The sequence below is a fragment of the Westerdykella ornata genome (genome assembly GCF_010094085.1).
Source record: "Westerdykella ornata strain CBS 379.55 unplaced genomic scaffold EI97scaffold_37, whole genome shotgun sequence".
Taxonomy (NCBI): domain Eukaryota; kingdom Fungi; phylum Ascomycota; class Dothideomycetes; order Pleosporales; family Sporormiaceae; genus Westerdykella; species Westerdykella ornata.
This window is the reverse complement of record NW_022986887.1, coordinates 1-15,023: the sequence shown is the minus strand read 5'-3', so window position 1 is coordinate 15,023 and position 15,023 is coordinate 1. Positions and strand designations below refer to the sequence as shown.

The window sequence follows — 15,023 nt, the reverse complement described above, 5'->3', positions numbered from 1 at the left end:
CACCCGTGTTATCTGATCCTCACGTCGGTGGCTTAAGAATGCGTGGATGATGAACTGGGCGTGTTGAGAAGACGTCGAGATGAGGCGGAAACGGCCAGATTATCCTGCTCGACACGGACTTGGCCCCGACTGAAAACAGCAAGCCGCTCCCAGTCCGGTGGAAACTACTCTGGGGGGAAGAGGCAGTCGTATCCTGTGCGATGGATGGCAGGCGCGCTGGCGGAGGCGGCGACGATGGAAGGGCGTCTGCTCCATACCGGAACCCTCGGACGGTGTAGACGATTGTGACCAACTGCATTCCCATCTAGCGGATTCAAGAGTCTCTCGACTATTCAAGGCCGATTGAATCACAGCGCGTGGAATGTACGGTTATCCTCTTGCATGTACACATACTCAAATCGCATCGGCAGCCATCTCCTCGGCCAGCCACTCGGCCTCTTTGCGCATCTCTTCCTCGCTCCGCGGCTTCCTGCTTTCCTCAGCATCCACCCTCGGGAACCTCCCTCGTCTCTGGCCGATGTTCTGATCGCCATTGGCGCCGTCTCGCTCAGCGAACTGCTTGTGCAGGTCGCCGTCCTCGCTCTCCATCATGGCATAGATGGCGTCAGTGCCGCCAGCGTGAGAAAGATCATTTCTCCGGCGTGGTATTATGTGCGCATGGACGTGGGGGACGCTCTGGCCGGCGTCGACGCCGTCTTGGATGGCGATGTTGAGGGAGGATGCTTGGAAGACGCGTTCGACGGTTTTGGAAACGCGCTGGACGGTGAGGAAGAGATCCTGCACTTCGGCGGCAGAGAGATCATTGAAGCGGGGCACGACACGCCGTGGGGAGACAAGGACGTGGCCCGGGAGGAGAGGCTTGAGGTTCACGAGGGCGTAGGAGAGAGGGGTGAGATGGAAGACCTGCGAGTTGTCGGTCTCGGAGCGATGACGGGATACTGCGGAGGGAAATGCATACCTGATTGGTGACGACGAAAGAGCCAAACTTGATCACATCTTTGGTGAGAGGCGCCATATTAGCATGTGGTAAGCCGACGAAAGATAGCCATCTAGCTGCGGATTGGTGTGTGGTGAGGTGTTATGGTGGTGATGGCATGTGGCTTAGGTAAGGTTCGAAAAGAGGCGCACCAAGAGAAGCTTGAAAGGGCGCGGCAGGGGTAACGACGGGCGCCGTGGCGCGACCACGTGATGCGACGCGTGCGGCGTCTTTGCAATTCCATTCGCGTGTTGTTGGCCGAACCTCTTACCATCGCCGGTGGGGGTCGAACTACACCCCATACTTACTGTCCATCTGATAATAGTTCTCCTCTCCACCCACCGCCCGCAGCACTTCCACGACGCCTCTCGCTCTGTGGAGAACGCCTCTACGCCTCTACCGCCCACTGCCAATTCGCAAAGGCGGTGTCTCCGCCCTGCTCGCATCTTTGGAACGCCACCTCCACGCTTCCACCATTCATTCCACCATCTGCCACCCCTCTGCTCGTACAGGTATGTGTTGCCTTATCTGCAGGCGTATCTGCTCCTGGAAATTGGAGCCTAATTCCTGATTGCTTTTCCAGGCTTCACATAGTCTTCAAAAGCGAGTCTCCACGTCTCATCGATCGCAGCCTGTCTGCCCGATTCCGGAATCACGGTCGTATTCACGGTGTTTCAACGGCCCTACAACGGCGCGGAGCCAACGCGGCGCACCACGGGAGCTCTAAGTATCAGGCACCGAAGGATTTAAGCCATCGATTCCCGCCTTATCTCCCTTCCCAGGCAGCCTCCACCTCACTTCCATCAAATCCCATTCTTGCAGCTTCGCACCCAACCCAACTCTCCGGCAGCCACAACCACAGCCTCCATATCAGTGCTCCCACTGCAATGGACATCGGCACTCACCGCCCCTCCCTCGAACGCGTCACCACCGACGAGAAGCTCTCCCTCGCCGCCTCAAACACAGTCTACACCTACCACTGCCTCTGCACCCACCTCCTCCTCGCCACCTCAACCCCCCTGGCCGAGCTCCCAACCCGCACAAAGTCGCTCGACAGGGCACACATCATGCCGCTCCCCCCGGCACCCGCGCCCACGTCTCGTCAGGCCCAGAGCACCACCTCCGCCGACCACTACGGCTGCATCATCTCCATGAACCTGGACCAGGATCCCACTATCGTGCAGTCGGACGCTGGTTTCGAGAAGCGCTACCTCCAGCGCTGCGGCCGCTGCAACCAGATTGTCGCCTACCATCTCGACTGGCAGCAATACCCCGGAGCGACGGACGGCCAGGGCCACAACCGCTTCGGCCGCCGCGAGGACGTCGTCTATCTCGTTCCCGGGGGATTCGTCTCGACGAGCGAGATGCTGAGGGGGAAGATGCCTAGTGGTGTCGCCGTGTCGGAGTTGAAGCTCTGAAACCTTAGAGGGGAATGATCGGCTTCGACTGACTACGGCCCTCTCTTATCTCTTACGGACAAGATGGTTCTTACCAATCTGTGACTTTCCTTCCTTCCTTTTTTTTTCTTCAAGGTGGAGATCCAGGGAGTTGGGCTGCGACACGACACTTGCGTTTCCGAAACTCGCACCCGGTTGGCTCCAAGGTGTTCTCCTTCTTCTCATTCCCTTTTGCTGCGGTTCGCGGCTGACGGAGTATCTGAACCGGCGGCCTTTTTGCTTTTCTTTCTTTTATCTTTTCTCTTCAAGTATTCGCTTGTCTGCGACGGACTACGTGCGAGTACTGCTACGGCAACGGCTACTCTTACGGCTCTCTATATGTCCACCCACACGCACACACACACACACGCACACGCGTATAGACATGATACCCATTGGTTGACGCGCTGGGCTTCTCATGCTCTCATACTTTTATGACTCTTGAGACAAAGGCCCGGGAGACTGGCGTCCCATGTGGGGGGATTCGGTTAGGCTTGGTTTGGGATGGTATGGGATGGTATGGCTAGGTAATGATTAATGACACTCGGATGAACTCAATGGGATGCTATCACTCTTTTCCATTGCGAAAACAGGCGTCATATATATGTGTACACTTCCCGACCACATGTCTACCTTGAACCAAGACGGACAAGTGTCTTGGAATGGACACAGGTCCTGGAGCCATTCAAAATGATCATTGCCCTACTCGCTGCCTGCAAAACAAATACCCCCCAAAACGCCTAGAGCATGCCCGTATTCCGCATTCGCGCCGTGTCCAAAGGTTGGATATCCGAAGCCCTCGACCCGATAAGGTCGCCGAACCTAGTTCTCCGCAATCGTCTTGACGAACTCTGCTTCCCCGTTAGCCCCGTGTCCTCTCACCATATCCACCCCAAAAATCCCCCTTATAGAAAGAAAAACAGAAAAACAGAAAAATATCAACGTACCTCTATAATCCACCTCATCATTCCCGCCATCGATGGTGCTCTTGAACAACTCCTCGACCTCCTCCTCGCTCATCTTCTCGCCCAGATTCGTCAATATGTATTTGATCTGCCCCTTTCCGACGAAGCCGCTGCGGTCCTTGTCGAAGACCTGGAAGCCGCGGATGTATTCTTCGATGTCGAAGGGTTCGCGGAAGCCCCCCGGGCGGTTAAGGATCTTGGAGAAGGTGTCGAAGTCGACTGGGGGGTGAGTTTTGTCAGTTTCGTTTTATGGATTGGGGGGAGCCGGGAGCGAGGTGGCGGGGAACGGGGAACGGGGAAGATGGGTGTAGAAAGGGAGAGGGAAGAAAGAGAGGGGAGAGGGGAGAGGGAAGAAGAGGACATACAATCAACACCGACCCCGCGCTCCAAATCCGCAATCTCCGCCAACGTCGGGTTCTGCCCGCAGGCGCGCAGGAGGTCGCCCAGGGCGCCGCGCTCGACGCGCCCGTTGCCCCGCTTGTCGAAGAGCTGGAAGGCTTCGCGGTAGTTGGTCGAGGCCTGCGTGTTGTGGTTATTCATTGTGTGTTCTTTTTCTTTGTTGGAGGAGGAGTAGAGTTGGTGGTGGCGGGGGAGGGACATGTGTTTGGGTGGGAGTGGTGGAGAGGGATGCAGGATGGTGGTGTTCAAAGAGAGGGTGTTGGATAAGAGGAGGTCGTCGTTGCGAGCAGCATATGCTGTCGGAGTACAAATGCGCTGCGGCGGGCTGCTCCAGCTCTCGCATTGTCTCCTCGCATATCTCGCTCTTGGGTGATTTGGAGGACGTTCGGCGGTGCGGTTGTGGGATATGCGAGAGGAAAAGTTGGGGAAAGCAGCGACTTACCATTGTGTGAGTCGTCGTGTGTTTGAATGAAGCGAAAGACGTGTCGACGAGGTGCGGAAAGGGGTGTTGAGGGACGTGAAGGTGGTCTTGAAGTGGGTTTGGCTTGCTGGATAGGAGATGTCGGGTGAGTGAGTTGCAGGGGTGGCAGTGTGTTGATGCCAAGGCCAGAGTCGTCGCCTAGCAACGGCGGATGAGTCTGGTATGGCTCCACTGCGACCGTCATACAAAATGGTTTCCAAGGTTTGCCTTGGAGGTGAAGACAATATCTGGTTTTCTTGCGATGGAGAGGACTTGTTCAAAAGTAGCGTTTGCGGAGATGTTCACCCTCCTTCGACAGGACGCCCGGAATAGTGCACCTTTTTATGGGGCTGGATGAATGGGCAGTGATGATGCCAGTTCCTCACACTGCCAGCACGAAATAGAGAAGTACCACTCCTATTTCTAAGTAGATGGTGGGACTTAAATGTGCGAGAAAGCTCAGCGGGTAAGGCGCCGAAGAAGAGATTCAGGTACGGCGTACTCCGTAGACGGTCCTGTTCCGGAAGATGCACTGAGAGCATCTTCGCATTACTGAATATAGAAAAGAGTACTCCGTAATACACATGCACACTCAATTGAAGTAATTGATCCAAAGCTGGCGTAAAATCCGAAGTCACCATGGATGTATTCTGGCATAGGTCTCTACTATCCAATAGCTACAACTCATTACCCCAACGGAGGAATCTACAATGGCATTTACGGCATGAGGAAGTTGACAGACCACAAGAGTACACTCAAATCCTGTCAATTCCATTGTAATCCATTTTTTCACTTTTTATATGCCTACATCTCCCCTCCTCGCCTTCCGAGGCCTTCCGATTCATTTGTTTACTATCCTTCCGTTTTAGGCCTAGCTCCCAGCCACCCCAGCCTCCTGAGAGCTGAGCTGATCTGACAACACCGCTCAACACCACGAACCAACCCTCCCGTCGCACATCCCCTGGGGCCCGGAATGCTCCCACAGGGCGCCCACACCTCACCAACCTCTCACACATACCATTGATCTCCCGTCGTCCCTCTCGACGCGTCGCCAGCCATGGTCAAGGGCACAGCAGCAGGCCTGGTGGGCGCGGGCGCTGCCGTCTCAGCAATTGGCGGCGCCTACAAGTTTGGAGAGTTCCTGAATAAAGCAAAACGCCTCAAGGACGTTGGACCCTCCAACGCCGTCTATGTCCGCCTCATCAAGCGCATCCGTGCCGACCTCGACGAAGTCAAGCGTCTCCTTACCGTCCCCGAGATCAAGGATGCCCTCGAAGCGAACCCTCCCAAGGCGAAATGGGTCTACGGCGCTATGCGTGATGTCCGCGGCGCCTTGGAAAACATCACGCCGCATACCGAGCGCGTGGCTAGCGACATCGAGGATGGCAGGCGCGTGGGCGTGAGGCATCGCTTGTACTGGCTGCTGAGCGAGAAGGAGAAGCTGGAGAATCGGGAGAAGGAGCTTCATGTGGCTCACGCGAGCCTGACGGAGGTTCTCGCGTTCTTGACGGCTCTGGAGCCGGTTGAGCTGAAAGAGAAGGAAAGTCGTCACACCAAGGTGGATATCGATGTGGACGTCCGACACGGCGGCCCTGACCGTGTTGAGCAGAAGGAGGTCTGGGTTGAGCGCCATGATCGTGGCCCTAGACACGTCCATGAGACGCACGAAACCGTCATTGAGCATGAGCGACCCTCTCGTCACTTTGAGCGGGAGACCTGGGTCGAGCGCGATCGCGACCCTCGCTACGAGGAGCGTGAGACCTATGTTGAACGCCGGGATCCCCGCCATGAGGAACGATACTATGAGGACAGGCAGTATGGCCCTCAGCCCGGACGCGTAGAGGAGCGCGAGTTCCACTACCAGCGTGACCCCCGTCACATTGAAGCCGAGTACTACGAACGGGGCCCTCAACGCTACGACGAGAGACGCTACGAAGAGCGTCGCTATGACAATTACTCCCGCCGCCCCGATTCCTTCGAAGACCGTGTCCCCGAGCGCGAGACCTTCATGCAGAGCGATGTCCGCAGGTCCTACAACCGCTCGCCCTACGGAGAATATGCAGAATACGGTGCCCCCCAGCCATCCGGAGCGGCCGAGTACCGGCGTAGGTTCACCGGAGACCCTGGATTTGGCGATGAACTTGTGCTAAATCCGCAACCAGTGCCGCCGCAAGGCCAAGAGTACGAGCGTGAAGTGAGTGCCTATTCGAAGAACAGGGGCTCTTCTGGTGGTTACTGACGCGGTAGGGGTCAGACCTGGATTGAGGAGAAGGAGGATTACACGCGCGATCAGTACGGGAACAAGCTGCCTGAGCCGCTGCAGAGGACAAGATATCCGCAGTATCCGAAGCCCCGGTATTAGGCGGTTGCGGAGGAGACGGGAGGTGGGAGATGTTCGGATGGGGATGCGAAGTCATGAGTATATTGACGGATTCCTGTCTTGTCTTTGCTTTGGATTGATTGCGCTCGTAGGTAGCTTGTCCAGTTTCATAGCTGTCAATGTTTGCTCCTCATAGTCTAGTTTTGTCAATCCTTTCAGTGTGTACCTTGCTGTTGCTCGTCCCCTTGCATTCACCTTTCACCGGTTTCCCACATGGATCGGTGGCTTCGATCGACGAGCAACAGAAATCTCCACCACACGTGCCTCGCGTGCCCACGGTTATGCTCCGTCACCGCAACCTTTCAGGCTACACGCGCACCTCATTGCTCACCGGTGTTGCCTCTTAACTCTGCCTCCTCTTACCAACATCTCCAACGTCTCTCGTTGAGCAGATTCTCAAGAGCTCCACAGAAGGAGGGTTCTCCCAGTCCGGTCTTCCTCACGAGCGCGCTCCTAACAAGCAAAAAACTACAACAACAAACTGCACTTCCTCTCCACAACCACCATCACAACACATCAACAGCCACCATCAACAACCACGACAGCATTCCCACAACAACAAAATGCCTATCAGCCCCCCTACTACGCCTCCACGTTCCCGCTCATCCACCCACAACATCACCCTGCTGACCCTCTGGGACGCCAGCCTCAGCACGCACTGGCCCGACATCACCCGTTTCGCCGCCCATCTCGCTGTGCTGATTGCCCTGCAATGTCTCGCGCAGTTCGGGCTGGGCGTCTACATTGCTTACGAGTTCCTCAAGGTGCCGACCGTGTTTGAGTGCTGGGATGGCGGTAAGCAGGTTGAGAAGACGGGGAAAGTGACGATCGTCGGAATGGGAGTAGAAGGCGAGAGATGGAAGTGGGCGCATAGTCTCCAAGGGAAGGATGTGTTGTAAGTTCTTCTCCAATCTCCCTCTCTGTCTCTTTCTATTCTATCCAGAAGTCGTCGCGCAGTGTACATATCCGCAGGGCCATCAGCGCTAACCTACCTCCCCCGGCTACAGCACAACAGTATACTTCACCATTCTCGTCCCGCTCCTCCTCTTCCTCCTCGCCTGCATTCTCATAGCTCGCCACTTCTCCCGCACCGGTCTCTCCATCCGCCACGCTTACTACATATTCCTAGTCATGAGTGTCATCTGGACGTCCTGCATCGTCGAGGACCGCGCGAAGCCCGACCTCTCCTCCCTCGACCCGCAGTTAAACATCTGCAGAACGCCGGACGCGGAGACAATGCTCGCTGCCAAAAAGCTGCGTGAAAGGATCTGGGAGGCGAGGAGCTGGGGTATGACGTGGCTTAGTTTCTTGTACGTGTCTCCCTTCCCCATTCTTCCTCTCTCCTATTTTTCCTTCTCTCTCATTGCCCCGGTTGGAGAGTTGGAAGAAGCTAGCGGGCATACTGTATATTTTGTATATTTTTCTCTCACGATATGTTCTCGTCAGACGGGGATCGCTGACGTCCTCACAGCACACTGATCTACCTCCTCCTGACCTACAACGCCGCATACCTCAACGACCTAGCCCGTAAAACCCGCACCCGCCGCGCGCGCACCGAAGACGATTTGGGATTGCAGGCTCTTGCGCCGTCGTCGTACGCGGTACGTACAGCGGCAGCGCCGCCGGGATGTACCGCTTCTCGCCCGCCCACGCGTACGCCTTATACCAATGCAGATATGGTGCTGAATCGGGAGGAGTTTGAAAGAGTCAGTGATTTCGGGAACGCAGCTCCTTCTGCGCGTGATGATGGGAATGAGATCACGAATGCCACGCAGGGGACAGAGAGAGGAGCGGTCAAGACCCCTCGAGGTGTTTCCAGGGACGTGAGTGGTAATGCAGCGATTGGGCTCAGTGGGCGGAATCAGCGGGGTTTCAGGGAAGAGGGGGTGAGGCGTGGTGGGCAGCGGAGGCGGAATGATGGGAGTTTGGATGGGGAGGCGGGTGTGGTGTATGAGGATCCGTTTGCGGATCCGCCTGAGGTGAGGGGGAGCGGGAGTGGTGGGATGTGAGGGAGTGGATAGGGTTGGGGAGGAAGTAGGGATTATGTGTGATGAGAGGGAGGAGTTATGGTTTGGGGAGGTGGTGGAGACAGAGGAGGAGGTTATGGATACGCGTGATGGTGCAGCGGATGCTGAGGTCGGCTGGAGGAGAAGGCTTGGTGGGTGGATATATCAATTCTTTCGGCCCAGAGGGTAGGTGCCTTGAGTGACTGACTGGCATGTGGACAGCGCTACGGTGCTGGATCTCATGGAAGTGGTGGCAGTGTGCGCGATTACTGGCTCAGGAGTCATTGCTCCTTTGGTGCAGTGGATTCCAGGTCTAGACGTTAACGCTGATCTAATGAATCATCAAACTGTGGTTTTAATAGCTATGGATGCCATGGGCAACCTTTTTCCCTCTCCTTTCTTTTTCTTCCCCGGGGACAATCGTGATGTGCGAGGTACGCAAAATACAAAGCTCCAGGACTTGTAGTCCCCGACACGAAACGACTGCACCATCCTGTTGAGCCTCTCATGCAGGAATCGAGATATTTAGTTCCAATACTACGTTCAACACATAAAACTCTCAAGTTAGCGCGCGGATAATAGAGAATAAGCGCCGTCTAAGAGCTGCCAGTGCATGCATATGTTAGAGTGCAACTAGCTCTATTAAGACGTCTTTGTGGAAGATTATCGGCAAACAAAATGGTGTTTTGGAGCCTTGGAATTGCTGCGGATGCGTTTCCTTTGCTGGCTGGATGGATGGATGGATGGTTGGTTGGTTGGGTTCAAGGTGCAGCATCACTGTCAAACAACTGGTCTTCAGGATAGTGAGACTATTCCTGTTAGAGGCTATCTAACGCGCCAAGTGCTCCTCTTTCGCGTGGTCTATTCATTCACTTTTGAAGAAGATAAGACAACGGATCTTCTCTTAAATAAGTCAACAAGGCGCCCTTTAGAGGATCAAGAAAATGGTCTCCAGAGCGGGTACAGGCCACGCAGGAACCGTAAACTCTCTGGTTGTGCCACCGGCAGGCGTGTTGCTGTCTTATCGGAGGAGGACAGACTTCTAATAAAATTAAAGCGGAAAGACGATCTTCCATGGAGTGAGATTGTGAAGCATTTTCCAGGGAGGACGAAGGGTCCGCTTCAGGTTCGGTACAGCACCAAGCTTAGGGGTTTGAGCTGGTTCGATGAGTCTTCTGAGGCGGCGAAAGGGTTAGGTTCTAGTTTGCATGAATCGGTGTGCAGCAATGGAAATTCGGGTTATCAGCAGCGATACGGACGTCCTCGGGAGCGACGTAGAGTGGAACGCTATTCACCGGCTTAATGACTATATTCGCGCTGTCAGTCTCTACTGAATGAATTGTAGCAGCGAAACAGCAGGAGAGGTACGATGATTCAGGCTGATTGTATTCAATCAGCGAGGCGAAGCTAGTCTATGTCGCAGTTATATCTTAGGAATTTGAATCTTGCATACAGTCTCGATGTTGCCGTCACTATTCTGCACAAATCTGTTAATTTACACTCTTCCTTCCCCCAGCTATGCACAGATAGAGTTCAGGAATAAATACGATACTCTGGGGAGCGGAATTGTTCACTTGAACTAGCGAAGGAGAAAGTGAACAACGATGGCACTTCCCATGTCGCGGATGAAACATCAGCTTTAATGCATGGATTTTGGTGTAAACATTTGGATGCTCAATCTCCTATTCTCATTCTATGCCTCGACCAGAAGAAGTACATCGACCGCCAAAAGATCGACGCCCAGGGGACCAACTAGCGAAGTCCAAGACCACTTACATATATCCTTGAAGAATCGGCGTTTGAATTTGTGTTTGTGAGATTCGAACTGGCAAAAAGCAAGGCATCAGATAATCTCTCCCCGACAAAGCAACTAGTACACCAAAATCTCTTCATCTTTTCCTTCCCCGTCCCTCCATTTATTAAGCACCTTCTTCATATCCGCCGCGATATTCCGAGCATAGTCAGGCCCAGCGGCGCCGGCAGGCAAATCCGCTGGGTTCCCCCTCACCCAAGCAACAGGTTCTTTAGCAACACCCGCGAATTTCTTCTTAAGCTCTTCAACCTGCTGAGGCTCATAGCCACGACCGAAGATTACCGCGCGAGGAGGCCGGCTGTAATCGTGGGTTCCGATCTCATTGGGGCTCCGAGACTGAGGATCACGACCTGCAAGCAGATGCGGGAGCTCAGCCTCTGCAGCCTCATATGACAGGATGAAGTGGATGACTGAGGAGCATTAGCACCACACTTTGCTTATTTCAGGAATATATATCAAGAACCTTCATATTCAGGCAGAAGGTGCTGAGAGATCGATTTCCCCATCGCGGGTATTCTGCCGCAGGCAACTACTGGCATCGGCTGAGTGAATGAAGACATGTTGCGAGAGCTGTAAGCTGTACGCTGTACGCTGCGGGATGAAGGTATTTCAGAGCATTGGAGATGGAGAATTATGGAGTAAGCTGAGGTCGATGATTCGATTTATATTCCTCGTTGCGGCGCGCTTGGTCTTGATGTCTTGATGATGACGTCGTCGTCGCGACCCGCCGATTTTTCGATTATTCAACAGTCGCAACGCCCCGAACGCCGATGAGTAAAGCAACGCCGTCACGTCCTTTTCGCGTTCTCAGATTATCCATTACATCACCGCATGTCTTCAAGATAAAAGAAAAGGCCTCAAAAGCAATACATGATGGTCAAAGCAATGGCTGACGCGCCCGCTCCTCGCAAGAGAGGCCGGCCACGAAATGTGACGGACGATGAGCAAGCTTCCGAGGTGGGCATGTCCCGAGCAACTACAGAGCAAGTTGGAACTGACTCAAGGAATCCAGAGACGTCGAAAGCAGCTTCGCGTCGCGCAGCAGGCATATCGCAAGAGAAAAGAGACCACGATCGTCAATCTGCAATCTCGCATACAGGAACTCGAGTCGGGCATCGAAGAGCTCAGCGTGTCGTTCCTTTCCTTCAATAATCTTCTGTTCGAGGCTGGGATTCTCCAAAAGCAGCCTCTTGTCACAGCTGCTCTGCAAAAAATTACACAGCAATACGTGTCGCTTGCTAAAAGGGGCTCCGACGAGGCCGAACAAGCACCTGTAGCCCCGGCGGACGTATTGCCATCGACATCTCCAATGCTCAGCGATACACAAGGCATAGTCTCAAATTACGATCCGCTCATAACGGAACTTGATTCATTGCCAAGAAGCGGTGATGCTTTCCAGTCCTCGTCAGACCTCGCGGCTCAATGGTCTGGACTATCACAACAACCCCCCACGCCACCGTTCCAAGAACAAGCAATTCTACCGTTCGGAATAGCCTTGTCGTCTCCGAATATCCCCTTCTCATCCATCCCTAGTCCCGCCCTGAATTTCCCGACCATAGTATCGCCCGACAATCTCTTAAAGCAAGGGTGCTGGACACTCTCACACCTTCTGGTCCGACAATGCTGCGAGACTGGATACCATCTATTAACAAGCTTATCTGGAGACGATCCAAGGGTCAAAGCAATCTTCGGCAAACCATTGGCCATCGACGAGCGCAACTGCTTGATCTCCGGATTCGTCGCTGTCATGCACGACGAAATAGGAGACACGATCGAGTTGAGGACAAAAGTTCTCAATTCAAGGAGGAACAGCTACTCGCCTGAACGACTCGCCATTTCCTCTCGGACATGGCAAATTGTCAATGAATCGGGTGCTGATGAGTGGATGGATGCGAGTGGTGTGCAAAGGCTGCTACAGCAGCGAGGGATTCGTATTCAGGACCCGAGCTCGCCCCTCTCTGGTCGCGGGTTCAATTCAGCCCCGCAGCTCAACGCAGCGAGATTCATTGAATGTGAGTAATGCCGAGATCAATGGTTCTTTGTGTCTTCTTGTCAGTGCATTTACTGACCTTATCGTAGATCTTTCCCTTTGCCCTATCTGTCTCGGTCGCGGACCAGCGTTCCGAAAGCGCGATGTTGAGAATGCCATTCGCCTTGCAACTCCTTTTGATCCTTGGGCGTCTAATCGTGTGTGCGGAATACCATGAATTATGTATAAAAACAATAATTGTCTACAATAGATATAATCTCCGCTTACTTTGCATGATGCGACGATTAGAAGCAAAATCGCTCTGTGGAGTTGAGGAAATCCTTCCAGAGCATATGTTCCCTATGTCCGCGAAATTTCTTTAAAAAAGCGCCCTTTGCATCCCAGCCCTCATTTCATCCCAGCCCTCATTTCATCCCAGCCCTCATTTCATCCCAGCCCTCATTTCATCCCAGCCCTCATTTCATCCCAGCCCTTCATTTCGACTGTCAATTTAGCGTCTACGGGCTGGCCTTTGAAATCCAGGGCCGGACTCCAGAATCGGCTATATTTTCCATTTACATGTTCTCCCTTTTTGGGACACACAAATGCGCAGGCACATTTCTAGTCACGTCGACGCCAAATAGAGACTCTGTCATGGATCACCCCACTCTTATCCTTGCCCACAGTGTGCGTGCGCTCTGGCTGCCAGTACGCCACTCTCTCCAGGCCCGCCTTGCTGGGCTCTCGCAACGGGTCCGCATCGACAAGACCCTTATCGTTGTAGGAGATCTTCTCACCGGGGTGGCTCAGATGCTCCATGTAGGCCTTGGAGGGAGAGGCAAATGGAGGGCCGGGGGCCAAGGGGTCCTTATGACGAGGAGATTCCAGACAAATCAGATTGCCTGCAGGTAAGGGAGCAAGGAGCTCGGTGTGTCGGAGAGCCCATTTAGGACGGAGCTCTGGGTTCAGAGCACAGAAAAACTAGATGGTTGTTAGAAGGAAAGTCCAGAAAGACCAGAAGAATCCAAGGTGGGTCGGAAACGGCACATCAAAATTCCAAAGACAGAGTGAGGCGTCTTGCAGGTCCCTCTGGAGGACGCAGAGTACAAGTGGAGAGAAAATAATGGCAATGACGGAATGGAGCCTAACAGCGGCAGTGAGTATACATACCGTGTAATCATAAATGACATCAAATCCATTTCGAGGTACTCCAATCTCCTTCAACCAGGTATCATCAAATAAATCCCCGTGGACGAAAGTGACCTTCCCTTTCCCAACTTTCTCATCTCACACGCGGTACCGGCTATGGTTCTCCTTCTCCTCCTTCTTGCACGCTTCGACAGCCGCGGCGCTGCACTCCAGGCCATAAGCATCATACCCAAAGCTCGCGAATAAGAGCACGTCGACTCCACGTCCACAGCCCGGCACCAGGGCCTTCCTCCTCTCACCGTCCTGCGTGATGGGCCCGCCAATGGTGACAGCTCGCTGGAGCAGGATGTCTTCTAGCCCGGGGTTGGGAAAGCCACGATCCCAGGGCAGATTATCACCTTTGTCCCAGAGGGAGGCCCAGCCCTCAACATACTTTTCGCCCTGATATTTGGCAAAATGCGCTTGAATATCCTTAAGATCAACGTTGGTAGGAGTCGTCATGGCTATGGGGTGGTGATGGAGTCGGGGTAGTTGGAGGTGGTCGCTCTGGTGTGACAGTGATAGACAGGGTAAAAATTAGGAATAGTGCAGAGTGGTCAGAAACTATTGACTGCACCGGGAAGTAAATGATACTGGGTGCACGGCGCCTGTTCTACTTATGCCTCTCTACACCCGTAATTGAGTGTCTTTACGCTGTGATTAGAAATCATTGTCGATGGGATAACCTCAAGCTCCCACCGCGAACCAATAGTCAGATGATGGGTCGAAAGTTAATCAGTCTTTACCTGTTTATTCATCATACCGAGAGAGACCTGTTGAGAAAAGTGGAGGTTTCTACTACAGTCCCGTAAGACGCCAAGTAGTTTGGCGAACATAGCAAGGAAAGCCTTAAAATATGATATTTGATTTTTAACACGTGTTTAATTAAACACGTTTCATTCAACATGTTTAGATCTAACAGATGTTAACTGCCTAACAGATGCTAACTGTCTAACAGATGTTAGAGCCCTAACACCTGTCTAACATCTGTTAAAATTACTAGGTAGGAGCACCTGCCTGCTGTCAGATAGTAAGCTAGTTTATGGACATCCCATCTGGGACTGAAGAGGAGGACTGGGAGAAACTGTCTGTACCGGTACTGTCTGAGGACATATGGCTAGTGATTTTGCAGTGGCTAGTGCCCTGCACAGCCTTGGTGCTCAGAGAAGGAACATCAAAACTGGTGTCAGGCCTCAGCCTCACCCACACACAAGACACACACCTGAATACAATCAGTCAACCCATCTTCAATCAATCTTTCTGTCACCGTGACATCTTCAGATACCATCAAATCTGACAATTAAGAGTCTCATTGCCTTTACCAACATGTCTACCAACACGATCAACAACCAAACTCAAGCCACTCTAGCTACCAGCAAGGACTGGACCTCCTGGTTCACCCAACTACAATCCAAGGCAGATGCATCGGAC

General features: G+C 53.4%; 8 protein-coding genes across 8 annotated transcripts; 4 read left to right on the top strand and 4 right to left on the bottom strand.

Annotated features, from left to right (window-relative positions):
- Positions 1-402: 402 nt before the first annotated feature.
- Positions 403-1,009, bottom strand: EI97DRAFT_359467 (HIT-like protein; the record flags this gene model as incomplete). Its single annotated transcript, XM_033794935.1, has 2 exons — positions 403-903; positions 959-1,009. Coding segments are annotated over 2 exons (552 nt in total), but the record flags the coding sequence as incomplete, so codon positions are not given.
- An 854-nt stretch (positions 1,010-1,863) lies between these two features.
- EI97DRAFT_385672 (uncharacterized protein) lies at positions 1,864-2,394 on the top strand (the record flags this gene model as incomplete). The annotated part of the gene is made up of 1 exon (XM_033796031.1): positions 1,864-2,394. The coding sequence occupies one exon, from the start codon at positions 1,864-1,866 to the stop codon at positions 2,392-2,394; it is 531 nt and encodes a 176-aa protein (XP_033650020.1).
- A 745-nt stretch (positions 2,395-3,139) lies between these two features.
- EI97DRAFT_436861 (EF-hand) lies at positions 3,140-4,272 on the bottom strand. Its single transcript, XM_033799218.1, has 3 exons — positions 3,743-4,272; positions 3,360-3,596; positions 3,140-3,263 (listed from the first exon to the last, which is right to left on the bottom strand). Exons 1-3 carry the CDS (start codon positions 3,915-3,917, stop codon positions 3,235-3,237), a joined length of 441 nt encoding a protein of 146 aa, XP_033650019.1. The 5' UTR covers positions 3,918-4,272; the 3' UTR covers positions 3,140-3,234.
- Positions 4,273-5,293: 1,021 nt separating this feature from the next.
- On the top strand, positions 5,294-6,598 carry EI97DRAFT_470330 (uncharacterized protein; the record flags this gene model as incomplete). The annotated part of the gene is made up of 2 exons (XM_033801761.1): positions 5,294-6,430; positions 6,491-6,598. The coding sequence occupies 2 exons, from the start codon at positions 5,294-5,296 to the stop codon at positions 6,596-6,598; spliced, it is 1,245 nt and encodes a 414-aa protein (XP_033650018.1).
- Positions 6,599-7,172: 574 nt separating this feature from the next.
- EI97DRAFT_470329 (uncharacterized protein) lies at positions 7,173-8,625 on the top strand (the record flags this gene model as incomplete). Its single annotated transcript, XM_033801760.1, has 3 exons — positions 7,173-7,511; positions 7,624-7,926; positions 8,088-8,625. The coding sequence occupies exons 1-3, from the start codon at positions 7,180-7,182 to the stop codon at positions 8,623-8,625; spliced, it is 1,173 nt and encodes a 390-aa protein (XP_033650017.1). The 5' UTR covers positions 7,173-7,179.
- A 1,634-nt stretch (positions 8,626-10,259) lies between these two features.
- On the bottom strand, positions 10,260-11,129 carry EI97DRAFT_426166 (uncharacterized protein). The gene is made up of 2 exons (XM_033797181.1): positions 10,899-11,129; positions 10,260-10,845 (listed from the first exon to the last, which is right to left on the bottom strand). Exons 1-2 carry the CDS (start codon positions 10,993-10,995, stop codon positions 10,493-10,495), a joined length of 450 nt encoding a protein of 149 aa, XP_033650016.1. The 5' UTR covers positions 10,996-11,129; the 3' UTR covers positions 10,260-10,492.
- EI97DRAFT_470327 (uncharacterized protein) lies at positions 11,067-12,688 on the top strand. The gene is made up of 3 exons (XM_033801759.1): positions 11,067-11,392; positions 11,448-12,447; positions 12,515-12,688. The coding sequence occupies exons 1-3, from the start codon at positions 11,306-11,308 to the stop codon at positions 12,640-12,642; spliced, it is 1,215 nt and encodes a 404-aa protein (XP_033650015.1). The 5' UTR covers positions 11,067-11,305; the 3' UTR covers positions 12,643-12,688.
- A 337-nt stretch (positions 12,689-13,025) lies between these two features.
- Positions 13,026-14,054, bottom strand: EI97DRAFT_452966 (thiol methyltransferase; the record flags this gene model as incomplete). The annotated part of the gene is made up of 3 exons (XM_033800434.1): positions 13,026-13,385; positions 13,614-13,667; positions 13,698-14,054. 3 exons carry the CDS (start codon positions 14,052-14,054, stop codon positions 13,026-13,028), a joined length of 771 nt encoding a protein of 256 aa, XP_033650014.1.
- Positions 14,055-15,023: the final 969 nt, after the last annotated feature.